Raw genomic sequence first — 20,686 nt, 5'->3', positions numbered from 1 at the left:
TCATTTTTTTTTTGAAGGAAACCGAGGCTTTGCTCTTCCTTCGAGGAAATCTCATTGGCCGGGAGCCATGACCACCACTCCTGACCACCGCTTCTGTTCCAGTGCTCTTTCTGCTATATCATGCCAGGGCTCTGAATGGCTGGGGGAATGGGAGTTGGTTGATGGTGAAGAGATAGATGTGTAATTTTAGCTGACTTCTTTTTAAGTGAAAATTTATACTTCTAAGCTCAGCAGTTCATATAAGTTTCTAGAAGAGGGGAGTATTTTTGGTTTCTACCTTTGTGACATTAACTATAAGCAGTGGCTCCATGATAACCAAAGGGAACTTAGCAAGTTGATGCAGCAAAATGACTTGATAAGCAGACCCCTGGTTTATTCAGGGTATTGGTGGTAAAAATAGAGTGGGTTCCTTTTTACTCACTCATCTGATTACTCTAGGTCCTAGACTAAAGGAGTACAGCACCCAGGTCTAACTAATCTTAGGAAACCTACATAATTGGAGGGAAACATACAAAGCTATTATGTGGAATCAGCTGGACAGGCTCAAGAATGGATGACATTAGGGACCAGGTTGCTGAAATGAGAGGTTGGGATAGATGAAGTCTGGGTTGATTTAACTGGCTCGTCCAGAATTTGTGGTGCAGGGAAAATTGAAGTTTGCTGTTAGTATTTTATTTTCATATATATTTGAGGAGATAACTAATATTCTGTGCATGAAGGAGAGCCATTTATTCTCATTTCTTAAATAAGATATTTTATTTCTATTGTAAACACAAATAATAAAATTCTAGAGACAGGGACTGTGCTAGGGCTCTGGGAGTCCAAGACGAAGAAGATATTCTCCATGCCCTCAAAGAAATGCATATGCCAGTAGTGGGAAAGATTTATACATCAAGAAGTTTAAGAAAATGTGGCTCTTGTTTAGTCATAGGGGTACTATTACCCCAATATTACTGTTGTAGAATTCTCCTGAGAACTTGTCAAAACAGTGGCTAGGTCACGAATGGTTCTCATTTGGGTGGGATCCTTTCAGTATTAATGCCATGGATTACTGCACTGTGACCGTTAACTCAGTAACAGAAGCTGACTGAGTGCCTCTCAGTCAGGTTAGGTGCTTGAACAGGTCTGTGCTTGGTGAGCCTCGAACCTGGGAGGGGAGAGAGACCCATGGGTGCTAATGAGAGTCATGGAGTGCAGTGACAGACAGCATGGGGAGAGCCGTGCTCGTGGCACTTAGGTACTGGGCATGGGGCAGAATAAAGCAGGGTCTGTGGGTGTGTACTGGTGAGTGAACCTACAGAGGTAGGAAGGTAACATTTGACATGGGACGTACAAGGATGGTTAAGATTTTTCCAGTAGAAACAAATCAGATGCATAGGGGACAGTAAGAGAATGGTAGATGTGACCAGAGATTGGCAAGTAGAGCATTACCCAAGATGGGACTGAGAAAGCATTATGGGAACCTATTGTGAAGGCATTTTGGTGCAATTCAAAAGGAATAAAGAAGTGATCTTGTTTTCAAGCTGGCTAGTGACATGGTATCTCTACTTTAGAAAGACAGAAAACTAATTTGGAGAAGACTGTCATCTTCCCTACAGGAGATGATGAGACCTTGAACAAGCCCAGGAAGGAAACACGAGACATCCTACAAAAAGAGTTAAAATAGGAGCAAAGGATTGGAGGCATTGAAGACCACTAAGGATTCTGTCTGGGGTGACTAAATGGGTTGTCAGCTCTGAAGGGGAAGCAGGGCAGTAAGTGATGAGCTTGTTTTAGGCATAACAAGAAGTTAGAGACCCTGTCTTTGCAAGCCTTCAATATGAAGATAACTAGCAAGTAGCTGGCGATATAGATCTTGGAATAGCTGAGATATTTTGAATTAGAGATCTGTAAAGCAGCTTATAAGAAGTAATTGAAGCCCTAGGACTACGTACATTACTGAGAAGAAGGAAGAGGAAGATGTTAAAGTAGTAGAAACAAGTGGTTGGGAGTAGCCAAAACAAGGTAACATGTGGAAGGAAGTTAAAGGTATTGCTTAGGTCAGTGGTTCTCAAACTTTGGCCTGGTTAGCGTCAGTGAGTTGCTGGACCCCAGCCCCAGTTTCTGATTCAGAGCATTTGTATTTCTGACAAGTGCCCAGTAGTGCTGATGCTGCTGGTCCAGACTTCAACTTGGAGAACTCCTGGCTTAGAGTTAGAAAAGATTAATCATGGGCGGCAGGCCAGAGAAGGTTAGGAGAATCCAGGGAGGGACTGAAGGACTCTGAGAATGAATACAGTGGTCCCAGGGCAGGGTTACAAATGAAGACAATGAAGGTTCTCTGGCTATGAAACTTGGGATAAGTCAAAGGACAGAACCTTGAGTTCAGAGAGAATTCCAGATTGTAAAGCTTTGGAATTAGAGCTTTCAGGTGATGTCTATTGCCTGGCCCAGAGCAAGCCTTTTCAAAGAATTGGTCCTTCAAGAGATACAGAGCTTGTATCTGAATATAGCTCAGTGTACTACTTCCTGATTTGAGAAAGACTTGTTGTCCTTCTCCCTTTAAAAAAAAAAAAAAAAAAATCAAAGCTGAGTATAGTCGTGTAGTTGATTTGCATTCTGGCACAAGCTCAGTTCATAGACCGACACCATTCACAGACCTGAAGAGGTACACAGACCCACCACACTTGGAGTGTCACTGGCCTGGAGTATGGACTGTGGGGTGGGGTATTAGTTCGAGGTCCCTGAGGATGAAGGATGTTGGAAAAGTGAGTCCAGGATGTTTTTTGGATGGTGAGAAGAGTTCTTCAGAAATACAAAAAAGAATTTCTGTGTTTTGTTTTTTTTTTAAAGATTTTATTTATTTGAGAGAGAGTGAGCAGGAGAGAAAGCACAAACTGGGGGTAGGGCAGTGGGAGAGGGAGAAGCAGACTCCCTGCTTAGTGGGGAGCCTAATCTGGGGCTCGATCCCAGGACCCTGGGATCATGACCTGACCAGAGGGCCGATGCTTAACTGGCTGAGCCACACGTGTGCCCCCAAAAAGGAATTTCTGGACACTGGTGATCATAGGGCCAGAATGGGAAAAGGACAGGAGAGCCACCTGGCCTAGGATCAGAGACTAAGGCCTACTGAGTGATGGTCTTAAGCTACAGCTGGGAGCAAGGATTATAAATTTGTCATCCTATCAACACCTTAGGTAGGGTGAGGGATTGTGAGAAGGGATGATCTTCATTCAACTAGTGATAACCTTACTGGTCTGTGTTCTATCTTTTTAAGCAGATTATGTGTGGGCATTTTTTTTTCTTTTCAAATTTTCTTTTAAATTCTAATTAGTTAACATAGTGTGTAATATTGATTTCCGGAGTAGAATTTAGTGATCCATCACTTACGTATAACACCCAGTGCTCATCATAACAAGTGCCCTCCTTAAGACCCATCCCCCATCTAGCCCCTCCCCCACCTACCTCCCCTCCATCAACCCTCAGTTGGTTCTCTACCTTTAAGAGTCTTTTATTGTTTGTTTCCCTCTTTCTCCCCACCCCCTGCCTCATTTGTTCATCTGGTTTGTTTTTTAAAGATTTATTTACTTGAGGAGGGGGAGAGTGTGAGTGAGCAGGGGGTGGTGGGAGAGAATCCTAAGCAAATTCCCTGCCCGGTGAGAAGCCTGTTGTGGGGCTTGATCTTAAGACCCCCAAGATCATGACCTGAGTGGAAATCCAGAGTTGGATGCTCAACTGACTGCACTACCCAGGTGCTCCTCGTGTGTTTTGTTTCTTAAATTCCACATACGAATGAAATCTTATGGTATTTGTCTTTCTCTGATTTATTTTCCTCAACATAGTACACTGTAGCTCCATCCACATCATTGCAAATGGCAAAATTTCATTCTTTCTGATGGCTGACTAGTATTCCGTGTGTGTGTGTAAATTGGCATTTTTAAGTCTTGTTTCCACAGAGGCTGCACGGAACAAAATTTCACTTAGTTGATGGGTGTAATCAAGCAGTATACTGACAGGCAGAGGCATTCCTGGCGTCCCTTTTACTAGATGAGAGAGAAATTAGGAACTAAAAACATGAAGGACACACTGGCTAAGCCATTGTTAGGGCAGAATTTTCTTGTGGGAACCATACATTAGACTATTTTAAATATTTTTTTATTTTAAATGGTAACTATTTCCACAAGCTAACCTCAATTATTTAAGTCTAAGCTTCTTTCCATAAATGTATGATGAATCCTACCTGGTGTGTTTGGTAATCACATGAAAATATTAATTATGATTTCCTAAAGCATCTTCACCTAGTAAATAAAAACATTTCCAAAAAAAAAAAAACATTTCCATAAGAAAATAAAACTTGTTCTCTTATGTAGCATTATTCTCCTATTTAATATCTAACTTAATACCCATCGTCAAAGACTAGAGGGGCTTTTGAAGGAAGTCTTCAAGCTACAGGAAGGGGCAGTAGAGAGAAGAGGCAGAGGAAAATGGTGGTCGAGAGCACAGGCTCTGGGCAGACCCATATTCATGCAATGGCCTTACCACTTACAGATTCTGACCTTGGCCACGTTAGTGAGTCTGAGGCCTCAGTCTTCTCATGTTCAAAAACAGGGTAACAGTATTTTGTGAAGTTGTTTGAAAGATAAATGAGCTTTCTTACAGTTACAAGTCGGGGTCTACTACATAATAAGCATGATATCATTTTAACTGTTGTTATCATTAACATTATATTGTTATCAAGGGAAAGCGTAGTCCTTGAAGTCACAGAAGTCTGTATTGGCATCTCCTTTTTCGTAGTTCAGGAAATTATCTGGCCTTGAATAAGCCATTAGGTATCTCTGCGTAGCCTTCTCATCAGTAAATGGAAGTGGTACCAACTACCACAGGGGTCATCATGAACATTAAATGATCTAAGTATGTAACGTGTTCGGTGTAGCCCTGTGACATAGTCTTTGCCAGCAAATATTTGCCTTTTTTCCTGCTTTTAAGCTTTAGATTTCTTTACTTTCTAGTCGGGCCTTGAAAAGAGCATAGACCAGGCTGTGGAAGAGTGGAACATCGAGAAGGCTGAGGAACTCAGCAACCAGCTAGCTACTCGAGAGGTGAGTCAATTGTAGTATTTCCAAATTTTCTAAAATGAATGTACGTTCTTTTTGTGACCATGAGTTTCATATTCAGATATTTTCTTAGCTTTGTTTGCTTGTTTATTTTTTAAGTAGACTCCATGCTTAGTGTGGAGCCCAGTGTGGGGCTTGAACCTCATGACTCTGAGATAAGACCCGAGTTGAGATCAAGAGTCGGATGTTCAACCAACCGAGTCACCTAGGTGCCCCTCAAATATTTGATTTTAGATTTTCCTTTCTGTCCATTTTCTTTCCTCTTATGCTGCCATTTATTTTGAAATGCTGGGTTTTTATTTTTGTCTTTAATGTTTTAAAATTATTCTGGTCTAAAACTTACGGTGGAAATAATCCATGATTGATATTCAGCCCTAGATTTCACCTAGTTCAGAGAGTTTTTGCCAGTTATGATTAAAAGACTAGCTTTTTTTTTTCATTTGCATCTTTAATTCGCTTTAACTCTCCCCAAAGGCAGCTGTGTGTTCTAATGTCATATCTCAAAGTTTTCCTCGCCCTCACTTCCCCAAGTGCCTTCTCGCTGCACATTCTAAACTTTTCCCCAACCCTAAATAATTTTCAGCTTTTTAAAACTTATAGTCTAGAATATAAAACTAATAAATATATTGAATATTCTTTTTCCAAATATAAAGAACCTTCCAGAAGGTTCTCACTTGCACCTTTCATGGGAGATATTTCTACATTCGCTGCTGGATGTCACTAGGCAAAGTCACACATTGAGTAAAGAGCTCATTTCAGCATATGTTGTGTTGTTGTTAATGTGTTTTGTGATTCTTTTTTGTCCTTTTTAGGGAAAGAGTTCTACCATAGCTTTCTTTTTTAGTGTATCCCTATGTTCTTCACCTTGCTCTTAAACTACACTCCCTGGGGTTTAATTACCTGGAGAGCACCATCAGTCACCTGTGCAAATGGCTGGCCACGTGCCCTGTTCTTTCTTACTCACCTCCAGGTGAGCATTTGTTTTAAACCAAGACTAATGACAAACTTAACTATTTTAGTAAATTCTTCTGTGGAAGAACCATTTTGCTGTTCTATCTGCTAGTGACAAAAACCACTGTTGATTGCTGTTTGTTGGTTTGTTTCCTATTTTTGGGTGCTGGCCATAAGTATCTTGTAAGGTATATGTTTTTATGTAGGGAAATAAAGAAGTTCAGAAGTGGGGCTTCAGCATTCAGAAGTCATCTTTTTTCCCACAAACCTTTAAGATTGGGGAGAGTTAAAGCGAATTAAAGATGCAAATGGAAAAAAAAAAGCTAGTCTTTTAATCATACCTGGCAATAACTCTCTTAAACCTTTAAGAAGTTGATACTTCTGTTTGTAACATGTCTATGTATTTGTGCTTATTTATTAAATGGCTAATCTTCAGGAAATTATGAAGCTTGGAGCTTGAGTTTAGGACTTAGGCAAGAAGCAGCATAAATGGCAGTTAGGGGACCTTTCAAAAAGTGACATTTTAAAAAATTATTGTTTACTTTTTCCTTGTAAGAGTCATTCTTCCCTTTCCAGCTTATATTTCTTGTGCTTCGATATTTGCTCTCTTTTAAAGGAGCCATATTTTGATTTTATTGATTATAACATTCATTGGATATAATAGCATTTTATCACTCTGTTTTCAAATGGAATGATTTAGGCATTACATGTTTTTAAAGATTTATTTATTTTAGCAAGAAAGAGCGCACATGTGTTCAGGTGTGCAAACACGGAGTGAGGGAGGGGGCAGAGGAAGAGGGAGAAAGAATCTTAAGCAGACCCTAAGATCATGACCTGAGCCTTAACTGAGTCGGACACTTAATGACTGTGCCATCCATGCACCCCTGTTACATCTTGATCAAATAAAATTTGATAGTATGTTGAATGGTACCACAACCCCCATAGGATTTAAGTGTCATTTGGCAGTTACTGTAGTGGCTTCTTTAGCTTGGTATATACCTGGCACTTACCTCTAAACATCAGCTTTGTGTTAAAGACCATCTTTAAAGTTCTGTTCAACAGTAGAGCACTTAATGTTTGTTGGTACTATTTTGGTACTATTTTGGTTCTATGGAAATTATTTTTCCATAGAACTGTTGTTAGAGGTAGTAGTTAAGTTTCTTGGGTAGCCTGCAAGTATATACAGTATAGCAAATTGTATCATTAGATCTCATCTTCAAATTTTTGGGAGTTGACCCTGAAATGTCAGAGAAGGATGGGGAGGGACATGCTTTGGAGCTTGGAAGAGAGTCCAGTGGGAAGGGTAGATATGGCTGCAGGGATGGGGAGGAGTGGGCACAGTAGGACGTATGATGGAGGGAGTGGCTGAAGGCATTGGTAGGCTTTCAGAATCTGAAAGGCACATAGGGCAGCAACACCAGTCATTAGTCTTGGTCACATCTAAATAGGCAGGTGTGGAAGCTGTTGGCAGCTTTCTCTGGATATCCACCTTATTTGGGTGAGAAGCAAAACTTTCTGGAGAACCGGTCCTTAAAGGCACCACATAGGTCCATGTTGTGCCACATGTTTGAGCAGGTGTCTCTTGAATCCCTTTAAATATTGTGGGTATTTGTGACTGCTCTCCAGCAAATGCTGTACCATTAGCATGTGGCTGATCTTGGGATGACTGTGTAGTTCCAGTAAAGCTAAGGATAGAAGCATAGTAAAACCAGCAAGGTCTTAGGGTTTGGCCTCCTGATTGTTTTCAGAAACACTGTAGACTTCTTCGTCTTCACCTCTCCCTCATGGATCACAGGACTCAACAAACTGATGTCCCCATGTCATTGTTTGTCCATTCTTCCTTTTGGAAGACCTGAGAGTTGTGTATTTTGTAATCTCTACCAAATAACAGGCTGACTGTGACTCAGCCAGAGGCTCGAGGTCTGTAAGTTTTCTCAGATCTTGGCTTAGTAACAAGAAGGAATAAAGCAAAGCCTAGTCTGCAGCATTAAAATGTGGGCTCCACATGACCCAGGCATGGCTGGCTGTTATTCTTTTTGTCTTTTTCTGTTGGTTCTCACCCCCATCTGAGGCAAGGGGAATTCAGAGAGAAGCATTTACTTTACTGCAGGTCCTGTGTGTTTTCTAGGTAAAGTTAGTAATGCTGAAATTTTAAGAGTTGCTTACATTTGACTTTTTTAAAAAAAAGTTTTATATTGAAATAATTTTGGACTTTCAGAAAGTTGCAAAGATTTTCTTTTTACCTTCACCTAGGTACCCAAGATGTTAACATTTAATATTTTCTTTGTCATTCATTCCAACTTATATACCTCATTTAGATTTGCCAAATGTCTCACTGATTTCCTTCATAGAGGAAAGGATAGTTTCTTTTTCCAGATCTAGGACATTTCATTTTGTTGTTACGTCTCTTTATTTTTCTTCAATCTGGAAAGTTCTTCAGTCTGTCTTTACTTCTCAGCACGGTAGCATTTTTGAGCAATAGAGGCTAATTATTTTGTAGAATGCCTTTCAGTTCTGGTTTGTCTGCTATTTCCTCATGCATTTTTGGCAGGAATATCACAGAAATGATGCTGTGTTCTTCTCAATGCAAGATATCAGGAGGCACATGATTTCTGTTTGCCCCATTTATTGATGATGTTACTTTGAGCTTTTGATTAAGGCCAGGTTTCTCCACATTATAATGTTACTGTTTTCCCATATGTAGTTAATAAGTATCTCCTGGAGAGATGGGAGATAATTTGAGACTATATTATACCTTACCTACTAGTTTTAGCATCGACTGCTGATTCTTTTCCTGTTTGGGACAGTTACTGTGGTGGTGGTTGCCAAACTAGATTTTTAAAACATCATTGGATTGTACTTTTCACCTTTACCTGGCAAAGCAGACCTAAAATTTATCTTAAATGAGATATTGAATTATGTAATCTTTTACGTATTTATTAAATCTTGCAGTAAAACCTGGACAGTTGAGAACTGGATATAGTTTTTTTAAATGAGGCACTGGGAGGGGATGGGGTCACCCTGGCCTTGTGCTCAGTAGCAGCTGCATGTAAGTCCCTCCTTAGCTGCTTCGTCAGGGATCACGCGTGAGCTTTCCTTCCTCTGCCGTTGGAAGCTGCATGTCAGAATGTACAGAAGTAGCTCCTGTACCAGCCCTCAGAGATGAGTGTTTTCTTTCAGGATATTAGGTTTCTTTTTTTGTGTTTGGTTTTGTTATACTGCTGTTGTAGAAATGAGAATTGCATAGCACTGACTAGGTATTTTTTATTTTAAGAGTGTTATTTCCTATTACCTTTGTGATAAATGAGGTTGCTTCAGAAATAAAGGATATTTCCATCACTTGCAAGTATAGTAAACCTTTTTCTCAAGTGTTTTGTTTTTTTTTTTTTAACTTCCATACAAATATAATGCCTGATTCTAGTAAAATAAATTAAACTTACTTAGTGTGGGCTTAAAGAATTCTGTTTGGGACAAAAAATAAAATGTATTCTATTCTTTTCCTTATGTAAATGGCAAAACATTTGGAAAGTGTTTGCTGTTCAGACACAGACTTCGGAAAGACACCGATGCTGTGTTCATTAAACACCCGTGAAGAATAACTAAAGTAATCAAGATGGAATTCTTGAATAAAGAGTTTAGTTTGAGATTTAATTTTTTCTATTTATCCCCTTGGTGCCAATCACCGTGGCTATGAGAGATGGGATTTTGAGAAGTAAGTAATTGTGAGTTTGGGGCAGAAACCCTTTATGAATTAACTGTATAAGTGCATGGTAGGTGTCCTTTTGGAAATCAGGTATATTGGTTTTTAATCAGTTCCGTTTTCTTTTTTCAAGAAGCAGTGACTGGGACCTGCTGATAAAGCCTTTGCTCAGAGGCACAGATCCCAGAGTTCTTAAAGCCTTTTCCAACCATAATAAGTGAAACTAATTTTTGATGTTTACCATTTTTAAGCCTGTGAAACCAATAGGGCAGCATCAGTATTGAAAAAAAGGAAGCCAAAAGTAGGACTGTGCCTGCGAATGGGCCTTGAAAATTGTTCCTCAAAAAACAAAAACAAAAACAACGGTATGCCGTTTGTCCATGCGCTAGCATTGTGGCAGAGCAAATACGTATTTTCCAGAATCACATTCCCTTAAATTAACGATCACATCAAGGATGCATATTTTCTGGTTTGAGGGGACAGCTCAAATTTGTATGTTTGAAGCCTAGATTCTGCTGACATCTTTGGTTTTTGTCATGTAGTAATATAGTTGCCTTGGGACTGTCCCTCCTGTTGATTAAAACTTCTTTGTCATTAACAGTCTTGGAGGAGAGATAGTGGAATAATATACTTGGCTTTGTGTCAAAATGATGAAACTGTTCTGGTTTTTAAAAAAAAGTTGTTTTTAAAAAAATATATCAGTTTTACATGCGCACAGAATATCTGAGCATATTTGTGGCTTGTTAACCTAAGGCCTGGATTGGAAGTACATTGCATTCATTGATAGTGATCCTTAAAAATTCCATCCTTTGGTACTGGTCTTTCATGACATATTTTCTTTTTTATAATCCAGATTATACCAGTTAATAGAAGTGAGTAGAAACATATATTTTAAAATTAAGTGCTAAAGCCTAGATTTAATTAAGTAGGCAACACTTAGGTTGAATGTCACATTTTGGGAAGAGAATTTTCTCTGCCTGCTGTAGGTAAATGAGACCCCCTTGGTTTGGCAGCAGTGAGTTTCTGCCATGGAATGGATCCCGTCTCTGCTATCTAGATAGATTGCTTAGGTTGATTTCATTTATAACTGTACAGTGTCAGAGTAGAAATGAATGAGAAAGAGAGGTTGTCTGTGAATTTTGTTTGAACTTTGTATAGCTAAAAGTCCTTAAAAATCACTTTTTCTGTAAATGACTCCAGTAGGATAGTGTTTGGCACCGAAACATAGGTAAAGTTCATAATGTTGAAATATGGGAAGTTTGTTAATATTTAAGTAACAAAGATGGGAATGGCTTTTAAAAAAAGAAAAACACTAATGTTTGAATTGAGTCGTGTTCTTTTTTAGTTAAATAAACAGAATGCTCTCTAATTTGGGGAGATCATTAATTTGTAGCCTGAGCTCTGTTTCTAGAGCAATTTCCTAAAAAAATCTAAAGGCATTCTCATCGAAGAGGGGCAGATATACATTGGAGGAGATCGTTGCTGCATTTTAGGTTCCCGTCTAAGAAGGGGTCCTTTCTCAGAGATGCTGTGAATGCTCCTGCAATCGCTGTCGCGTTCAGAATTTTTCCAGTGCGCTGCATTGTTTGGCTTTAGTTTCTCTGAGAGGACTCTGACTACAGTTCACTCTTTTCATCTTGGTTTTAGTTTTATGTTGATGTACATGTGGTGCTGTCTTAATGGAATAAGAACTTGAATCGCCCCACTCTCCCCAGATAATGCGGTTTTGGCAGATATACCTGTCAGAGTACCTGGAACATTATCATGCGTAGCATTCAGAATTGATGTATTTGTTTAAATTGTTGAAATAAAGATTCTGTCAAACTTGGTAAGTTTAAAGTTACTTTTTGTCAGTGCTATTTTCAAAGCTCTAATTGTTTGCATTACATACAAAAAAAAAAAAAGCTGAATTGAAAAATATATTACAATGAAGCAAATCTTGACATTCTGAGCTCTTTTAGGCTATAATCCAGAGAGCAAAATTATTTTCTTTTCATTTTCGTGAATACTTTTTTTGGGTAGAAATATCTCAACAACCATGTTTCCAAAGGTAAAACAGTTCATTCAGATATGAAACTGAATGTACATTCCAATTAGCTATTGTAAGAATTTATCATTGGAATGTGGGACTCTAAGAAAGATGGTACATACTCTGTTTTCTTAATTATTGTAATCTCTTACCACGAAAGATTGGGTACCAAATATAATGTGTTAAATATTATATATATAGAGAGAGAGACAGACTCTAAAATATCCATTTCAAGGAAGGATATTATTTTTGTTGCTAATACCAGAAGGTGTAGGTGAAAAATACATTATTTCATACAAAATCATCTAAATGTCTGCCAAGTATTTTTTGTGTCTGTCTTTGAAATGTTGCTGCCCTGCCTTCTGTCCTTTACTTTTTCTTTGGGTTTCTTTTTGTTTGTCTCCCATTTCCAGTTAGGAGAGTTTAGGACCATTTTCTTTGTGGTGTGTTTCCCTAATACGCAGCGGAAAGGCATCTAGGACACTGGGGAGAGAAAAGCCCTCTCGGAACGGCCTTCTGCTGGCCGCGGTGTGCTCAGCCACCTGGGGAGGCTGGGCCTTCTCTGCTGTGGGGGGCTGTGTGTCTGGTAAGGATCATCTAGAACTGACTGACTTTCATTAACTTTGGTCATTTCTCAGTGGTTTCTTAATTTAAGTGTTCTTCTGTCTATCATTCCATACTCTGAGCATAGTCTGGGGGGCTTTTTAAATGGTGATTTTAATTCTTTGAAGCCTTGTTCTTCTTAGTTCTTAGAAGTAATTTCAGTAATTTCATATAGATGAACAGTTAGCGGACTATATGGGAAATAAGCTGTGCCTGTCCTGGTAAGGGAAGGTCTAGCTGTTTAAATTCCTTTACATTGAGTTTAAAGATATATTCACTCCCATAAAAAATTGTGTATAGCCTTGAAGTTGGAGCATATTAATATAAGAAAAATAAAAATGGGGCCGAGTGATAGGTTTTCCTCTCAGGTTTTTAGGTGTGCCTGCTTAGATCTCCTTGCGTTGAGGATGTCTTCTTTTAACCTTTTCTGTATGATTGGGTGATCACCTAGAATGATGTTCCTTATGCTCTCTTTTAATTATGTTTATCAGTGCTTTAACAAATCTTAAGAAAAGATTTCAGATGTTACAAGTCTAATTAAAGAGACAGACAAAGCACAGTTTATACTGTAGATTTTTTCTGCAGTTCAATTAATCAGCATGTTTTCTCTTTTAATTAAAACCATTTTAGTAAATTAAAGCCCACAGCAAAACACATATATAATTTGTTTGTAATTAGCTCTTAATTGGTGGTAGTTGAAGCTTAGCACCCTTGGTTTCTTTCTTCATGATTGCCATTTTATTAGCAGCCAGTCATTAATTAATCTTTTTCTAATTAGCTTATAAAACTGTTGATGGCACATTATTGTAAATGTGATTTTAAGTTCAAAGCTTGTTAATAAGCTTTCTTACTTAGAAGAACAGAGATAAAGAAATTGCTGAAAACAGTACTACAGTTCTTTAAAAAAAAAACTGTCTTTCTTATGGGGACTGTGTAAAGCATCTAACAGCTTATGGTTAATTTTTTAATGCTTTTTTTCCCTTATGAATGGGATAAGTTGCTTGAATATAAATGTCTATATCCAGGAGTAATTTCAACAGTATAACATCTTTTCGCCCTCCTTTGGATTACTGTAATCTACATATAATTTGAAGCCTTAATAGTCATCATTAAAACAGGTGTTATATAAACTATTTCACTGTGAAATCAAAGTTGAGTTGAGGAAGCAAAGTATATCTTCTTTACACCTCATGGACCAAACACATACTATTTCTATAAATTGCAGATGAATCATATATGAGTGTATATATGTGTACACACGCACTCACGGTATATATGATATGGCTATATATCAATATCTTTGTGATGTGTTTGAAAAATAGAATTTGATGGGTTATGCTTGGAAGTATAAAAACTACTTGGCTTTAACTCCTAGACAGTTGAGGGTATAAAAATAAGTAATAGGTGTTTCTACAATTGAACACATACAGATAGGTGTAGCACACAAACGTGTAAACCTGTGTGTGCACATTTTAAGATGACAGTGAAATTAGTTTGTTTCTGTAACAGAAGACTACTTGATGTAGAAGGTGACTGGAGAGCGCGTGGCCTGTTTGCAGACATCACAGCTTTGGCATCTCAGGTGTGACCACGGAGAGGACCCAGTCCCAGTGCAGACACCCCAGATTTACTACAGCACATCGCCACATTACATTGTAGTTTGAGTGAAACACATTAGCCACATCATATTGTTTGTTGAAATTTACCACTGATTTCCCAAAATTCCTTAGCTGCGTGGTGTTCTGAGCCATTTATCAATATTCGCGCAGAGTTTTGAAAGTTGTAAAAAACAAGAAGCGTCATCAGTCACTGGAAGAGCTTTTTCTTATTTGCTTTTTGAACTTTCCATGTTATTTCAACTTTGGCGATTTCTGTGCTTGTTTTTATGAAGGCATTTTATGATGCCATGCAAGAGACACTAGAAAGGGATAGCTGACAAGGAAAAAATTAAAAATTGGATAAAAAGTAAATGAATAATGTCATATTACCAAAAAGATGAGAGGCTAATTTGTGCCGACTTTTTGCTAATTTTGTTCAAGCCTCAAAATGAGGAGCTGTCACCCGTTCTGTGTAGCACTGATGACAGTGCCAATGATCCATGAAATAAGCTGCCGCTGGCTTTGTTCTGATAAGAATGAACAAATCTGCACAATGTTCGGCTCCCAGAATCTCATTTTCATACTTGCATGCAGGCTAAAAGAAATAAGCTGTTTGCAGGCTTGATTAATCAGACATTGGAGGGGTTTTTGTCTCTTTGATCTCTTTCGTCTCCTAGGTAACTTGCTTGACATTAATGTTGAGCTTGAGTAAAGACAATCAGGAATTGTCGACCAAACTGATATAAAAATTAAAGACCTTAACACTTTAAGTACTCCAGTAATGGTTCCGCTTTACTTCAGAAAACATCTGTTTTCATTTAATTAAAGAACAAAAGAGAATGGCATAAATATTTTTCATAGAGACCTATTATTCCATAAAAAGTTAAAGTATGATAATTGGTATTTTTAAATAAGTGCCTTGAAAGTGTTCAAAAGGGAAGAAAACTTCATAAATCTGTTACAAGCTAGTAATTTTGAGATGAGTAAAATATTTTATGAAATGGATAAGAAGTTTACAGTTACGCTAGATGAAGCTGTTTGAATCAGATGCCTCAGATGATTATCGGCAAACTTTGGAATGGCACAGGTTTAGCCGGAAAAACCAACTTGATTTTGAAAGTTTGTCTTTTAAAAATCTCTACTATGTTACAAGATGCTCCATTATGTCTGTTTTACAACCCAATATGATTTACACATGCTAAACCTGTAAAATTGAAAGGAATTAAAAAAATGTCGCCGTGCATTTGCTTGAGGTTATGCAGACGCTTTTACAAATCTTCCAAGTGGCTGTAAAGATGAATGCCCCAAGGGTCCAGCCAGGGCCCTGCTTTTCCAACCAGCTAAAGCCCTTATCTTAAATCCAAGCAAAGTACCATTAATCTTTTTGAAAGACCTTTTATGGCTTTTAATATATCCCAAATTAGAACATTTTACACCCTTGGTTCCTGAAATATGGTGATAAAAAGCCTTTAGAGCTTAATTTTCCTTACCGCTTGCTCTGACCAATTTGCAGTTCTTTGTGATAATGTTTAGACACCTTAATTAAAATGCAGCAAAATATTGGATGTTCTATATGGAAAATGCTGATACTTTGGCTACACATACAAGAAATTCTGTATATATTTTTATTCATTTTAAACATTTTCTTTCCACACTGGGTTGCTGTAGTTATCTGATGACCCAAAACATTTTTTTTTTAAATATGAAAACCATTGACCAGGCTTTTATGATGTTTACTTTGGGCATGAAGATGCATTTTTCTTTTTACAGAAGTGAAAGGGGGATTCTTGTTGGCCTATATTATTTGTAATACTGAAACATAGCACTATATTCTTTTATCTTCAGGAACTCGGGTTAGTCATCTTGCCTGGGAAAATGAGTTTCTTCTCAACTGTCTCTTCCATAGAAGATCTTATTATCCTTTCATATTTCCAAATATTTCTGTTCTTTTTCCTTTCACCATAGGAATAAGTGAAACACATTTTAAGCATGTGAAGGACACAAAATTGATAGGACTTTTCATCATCATTACAAGTTAAGAGATTCTTTCTGTAAAATACATGAACGAGGCTTGTTGAATGTTTATCAGTCGAAGAACATTTCATTTAACCTAACCCAAGGCAAAATATAGTTGGAAAATATACCTTTTATACAGACAGGTCTGTTTGAAAGTATTACCTGTATTCCTGGACATTTATTATATCTACTTAGTCCACAGAAATGATGGAGCCCTCTCGTGTAAATATGTGTCTTATACATTTTAATGAGTTATTTTTAATAAATTTATATATGTCTTATGAAATATATGCTCTAAATCCTTACTGTGATGCTGATTGTGCTGGTCTGGCCTAAACGTTGCCAGAAAACTAAAAGCTTTTACCTTCTTAGGGTGTGTGACCATGTTGAGATGATGAGTCCCATTTAAATCAAACACCTTGAGGTATCACTCTTTGGCTTATTGATCCCCAATCCAAAAAACCCGTGTTGGGAAATTTCAGTAAGTCAAAAATACAAGCTACATGTTAATTTACAACAGTTTTAGAAAATAATTTTTTCACATACTTAATGGCACATGGCAGATATGGTTCAGACCATTTTTGCTTTATCCCCCAAGTATATTCTCAATTTAAATATAAGATAAACTTGCCAAATGGGACTTTTGTTGGGAGGTAGACTTGGCAAAACTGTATCATATATCAAATTTGCATTTGATACATAATACATAGGAATATAGCTAAATAGAAAAACACAGAGTTCTACATTTTACCTTTTGGAGGGTGAGGGGCAGGGAAGTTGCTAAATATTTTGCAGGGATGTGGAGAGACATGGCGTGCATCTTCACACAGGTAGCAAGCTGGGTTTTAGGACGGTGGACAGTTTATTGGGTGCATCTGCTGTCCCCTGGGAGCCCACAGCCCCCACATTCCCAGCCGCCTTACTTTAGGTGGAACTGTGTGAATAGTTGTGAGCAGAGGACTGTGGGCAGAAACGATGTGTGTTGCTTCTGGACGAAAGCATTTAAGAACCAACGTGAGACCCTCCACATCCTTCTCTTCTTCCGCACCAAACTGGAAAGTCATGCATTGAGATGCTGGTGTCACAAGGTGGAGGAGTGCCCAGCCATGCCGTGGCTGACCAGAAGGGACAAATGGAGAGTTTTTCTGGTGGAATGCATCTTCGTGATTAATAGCCACAGTGTCTTTCCGGCTGTATTTTCTCCTCAGGTGGTGCTGCTTTTAAGCCCTTTGATTTGTAGTCTTTTCTTAGTTGACTTATCTGAACTTTTCTATGATGAAGAACTGGAAACAAAAGGCAACCAGGGGAAGGAGACCTGTATTGAAAGAGTCAAACAGTTCACATCACTGGCAGCCCCTTCTGCCTAGGCCCCCAGTGTGAAGATCAGCTTTTTTTGTTCCGTGCTGTACCTCTAGCGCCTAGAACAATGCCTGGCCAAACAGTGCCTTTGGGCCCTCATGATAGTTGTTGAATGAATGTTGTCTTGTGAAGAAAAGACGATGAAGGTGGCGGTGCTGGTCATATCGGTGTGAATCTGGGGACTCCGAAGTTAGTCTTTCTCAAGTGCTCTCCTAAGTCGCAGTGGATCCTTCTTTGGTCAGTGGTTTTCCTGTGGGTGTTGACCAGTTCAGCACTGGGGTTTGGTTGTTGGGTTGCTTCCATTCTTCATGTATATTCTTACCTGGACTGGAAAATGAAATCGATGTGTGCTGTCCTTCATCAACCCTAAGCAGTGCTCGATTCCTACTTGTTCGTTTCATCCTAAAGGAAGCTGTTCTCCAGAATAAGCTGAAAGAAGTGTCAAGCGTGTCAAACCTCGCTTTCCTAAATTGGCTTCTCGTACACATGCTCTTAACCCACCCACGATGCCTCCCTGTTGGCCCGCAGGTCCCTAAAGCTCGGGCTTTACCACCTGGGCCTGACAGTGGCTTCTTTCTTGTCTTCCCATCTGTCGTCCGCTCACACGCATTTGAGTGAGTCCAGGGACAAAAAGGGAGATTTTCAGCCTTTGCTGTTCAACCTGGGTGCTTAACAGATATTTTTATTTTTGAGCTATCCATGTAGGCAGGCATTTTGAAAATCAGAGCCACTACAGCAAGAAGATCACCCCGCTTGTCCCGGAGGTACTTGCTGAGCAAGTTCAGCAGCCAGAGAGCTGTGTAGAGTAGAGTATGCAAACTGTGTGTAGGTTATGGCATAGAGGCTAAAGGGCGGGAGAAGTACACAAAGGAAGGCTGTTTCAGGTTGATTTTGAGAAGAATGCAGAGGGGGGGTGGGGGGTGGGGTAGGGTGGGTCGGAGGCTTTGTTTTAATGGGACCTTACAGGACTGGTGCAGATGGGTGTCAGGCGGAGAAGGAACAGAGGGGCCCACAAAGGGAACACTTAGGTGCTCTGGTCCTCAGGCCCGGCCTTCTCGCCTCTTAGCACCCCCTATATTCTGTTTTCTATCAGTGAATTAAAAGCTGTTGCCCATCATACCAAGTGCGTTTATGAAGCAGTAATTAGCTTTCCCATGTTTTATTAATCACATCTATGACTGCCAATCAGAGCTTCTGATCAGCATGAGATAACTGATGTGACCATACTGAGTTGCTATAATTCTAGCCCAGAGCAAGGAAACTTGATGTCTCTGTCAGTCTGCGCAGCCTTATCAGGGGTAAATTCCTGTTTGGCCTACTGAAATGCTGGAATAGCTTGAAGATCTTCATCATATCCTTGTGGACCCTCGAGGGCCCTCGGTTTGGGAAGGATTTCCATCCAGGAAACTGGTATAACCAGGGTATAGGGTCTGTGGGAGGTAAGGGAATACGGGCCTCCTCTGTGCATTCGTTTACTTCGCTTCTTCAAGGGAACCTGAGCATAAAAATTTCTAATTTGTAGCTACAGCTTTCATACCCATAAGTTCTCAGTATTTGTCTGACTGTTATTCTTGTATTAGCTGGAATTTTTTTTTCACTTTTTTTGTTTTCTCCTTTGTAATTCATAGCTTGGTGTAAAAATTGCTAAGGCGGTTGCCTGCCACAACTTTGTAAAAGCCAAAAAGGATGCTGAAAATTCACAGGTTGCCCGAAAAAAGAAGAAACTTGCATGGGGGTGAGTTTGTTTAAGACTTAGTAGAAATTCTAATAACTTCATAGGAATTACAGAAATCCTGGAATACATCATATGAGTCCAGTTTGTGTGTGATTGTTACTCATTTTATTCTTTGTGTCTTTGCTGCATATTTATCATACTGTAAATATGGAGGCATTTCTTTATCCTTTTTGATATTTACTTTGTCGTGGAAATGTTTCATTTTACTGTGGCACTTAGAAAGCATGTTTAAGAAAGTATTTCAAAAATAAATTGAGATTTCTATGTTCTTTATTTTAGGTTTGAAGCAAAGAAGAGATGGGAAACCAAGAGCAACATGGGATATATGTAGCTTGCCACAATTCCTCAAGACGTTTGAGTCTTGACTTGGGTTTATGCTTGAGACTTCAACTTCTCAATTTACTGAAAAGATTTTCCTGCTTATGTTAACTATGTCGGGAAACTGGTAGAAATTGGAAAAATAAGCATAAAATTTGGGAGTTGATTATTAAATCTTTTCAAGTCTTTCTAAAGAGTTGATTCGATTGAAGTAAATGAGATGGAGCATTCTGTTGTTTGTACAAGAAATGTCCGTGTACGTAGCAGGAAAAAGGATAGGACTTTGTTTATTTATTTATTTACTGAACCCTGCAGTATAAAATCAGTTGTACTTTTCATTCATCTGGTGTAGCGTACTCAGTGAGCTCCTTCTTCTTTCTTATCTATATCCAGTGTAACTGCACTTATTCTGGAATCGTGTTTTTAAGATTGGCGTTTGTTTATAATGGATTAGTCATAAGTGCAAGAAAGTCTCAGTTTATACTGTCTTTATAAATGACTTTAATTATATTAATGTTATAAAAGTAATTACTGGTTCTTTATTGGAAGTAGTAGAATTGATATTTCATAGTCAAATAATGAAAGCAACTGATTAATTTTTATATACCTTCAGATAAAATATTAATAATTTTTAAAAGGTCAGAATGTAGTATTTGGACAATGATTTAAATTCAGCTTTGCCTGGAAATGCCTTCCTAAATATCTCTTTCAGCCTTATCATTCCTTAAATTATGAGATGGTTCTTAGAAGAGAAGAGGGTATAATTGTACTAGGCAGTTACAACTCCAGGCGATACAACTTGGAACCTTCTAAGAACAGTTTGATTGTTTTTCCTCTTTCCCATTACTTTTTTTTTTTTAAGACTTTATTTGAGAGAGAGTAAGAGCATGACCCGGGGGAAGAGCAGAGGGAGAGGGAGAGAGATTGCAAGCAGACTCCATGCTGAGTGTGGAGCCTGACCTGGGGCTCCATCCCAGGACCCTGAGATCATGACCTCAGTCTAAATCAGGAGTCTGATGTTAAACTGACTGAGCCACCTAGGCGCCCATCCCGTTACTTCCTAAAAGATTGAATGAATTAATGAGTATAAAGTGGATTGGTGCCACAGGAAGTAGTTTTCATTAGATGTGTGTTTCATAGACCTAACTAGAAGGGTCTTTGAGAAATCATATAAGAAGTAGGCAAATAAGACTGGATGTTCAGTGGTTTGACATCTTCGTGTCCAGCAAGTGCTCAGCAAAGGTAGAGAACTGCTTACTGCTGCTTTGCTCAGTTTACCTCCCT

General features: G+C 38.7%; 1 protein-coding gene across 2 annotated transcripts in view; it reads left to right on the top strand.

Moving 5' to 3' along the window:
• Positions 1-19,596, top strand: part of FAM204A (family with sequence similarity 204 member A) — a 32,187-nt gene extending 12,591 nt beyond the window's left edge. For both annotated transcript variants that reach the window (XM_044240612.1, XM_044240613.1), the window contains exons 6-8: positions 4,989-5,078; positions 18,978-19,084; positions 19,364-19,596. In XM_044240612.1, the coding sequence (XP_044096547.1) occupies positions 4,989-5,078; positions 18,978-19,084; positions 19,364-19,415 (249 nt within the window). In that variant the 3' untranslated portion in view covers positions 19,416-19,596. The remainder of the gene's footprint in view (positions 1-4,988; positions 5,079-18,977; positions 19,085-19,363) is intronic.
• The last annotated feature ends 1,090 nt before the right edge of the window (positions 19,597-20,686 follow it).

The sequence above is a fragment of the Neovison vison genome, chromosome 2 (genome assembly GCF_020171115.1).
Source record: "Neovison vison isolate M4711 chromosome 2, ASM_NN_V1, whole genome shotgun sequence".
NCBI lineage: Eukaryota > Metazoa > Chordata > Mammalia > Carnivora > Mustelidae > Neogale > Neogale vison.
This window is presented reverse-complemented; position numbering and strand designations above follow the sequence as displayed.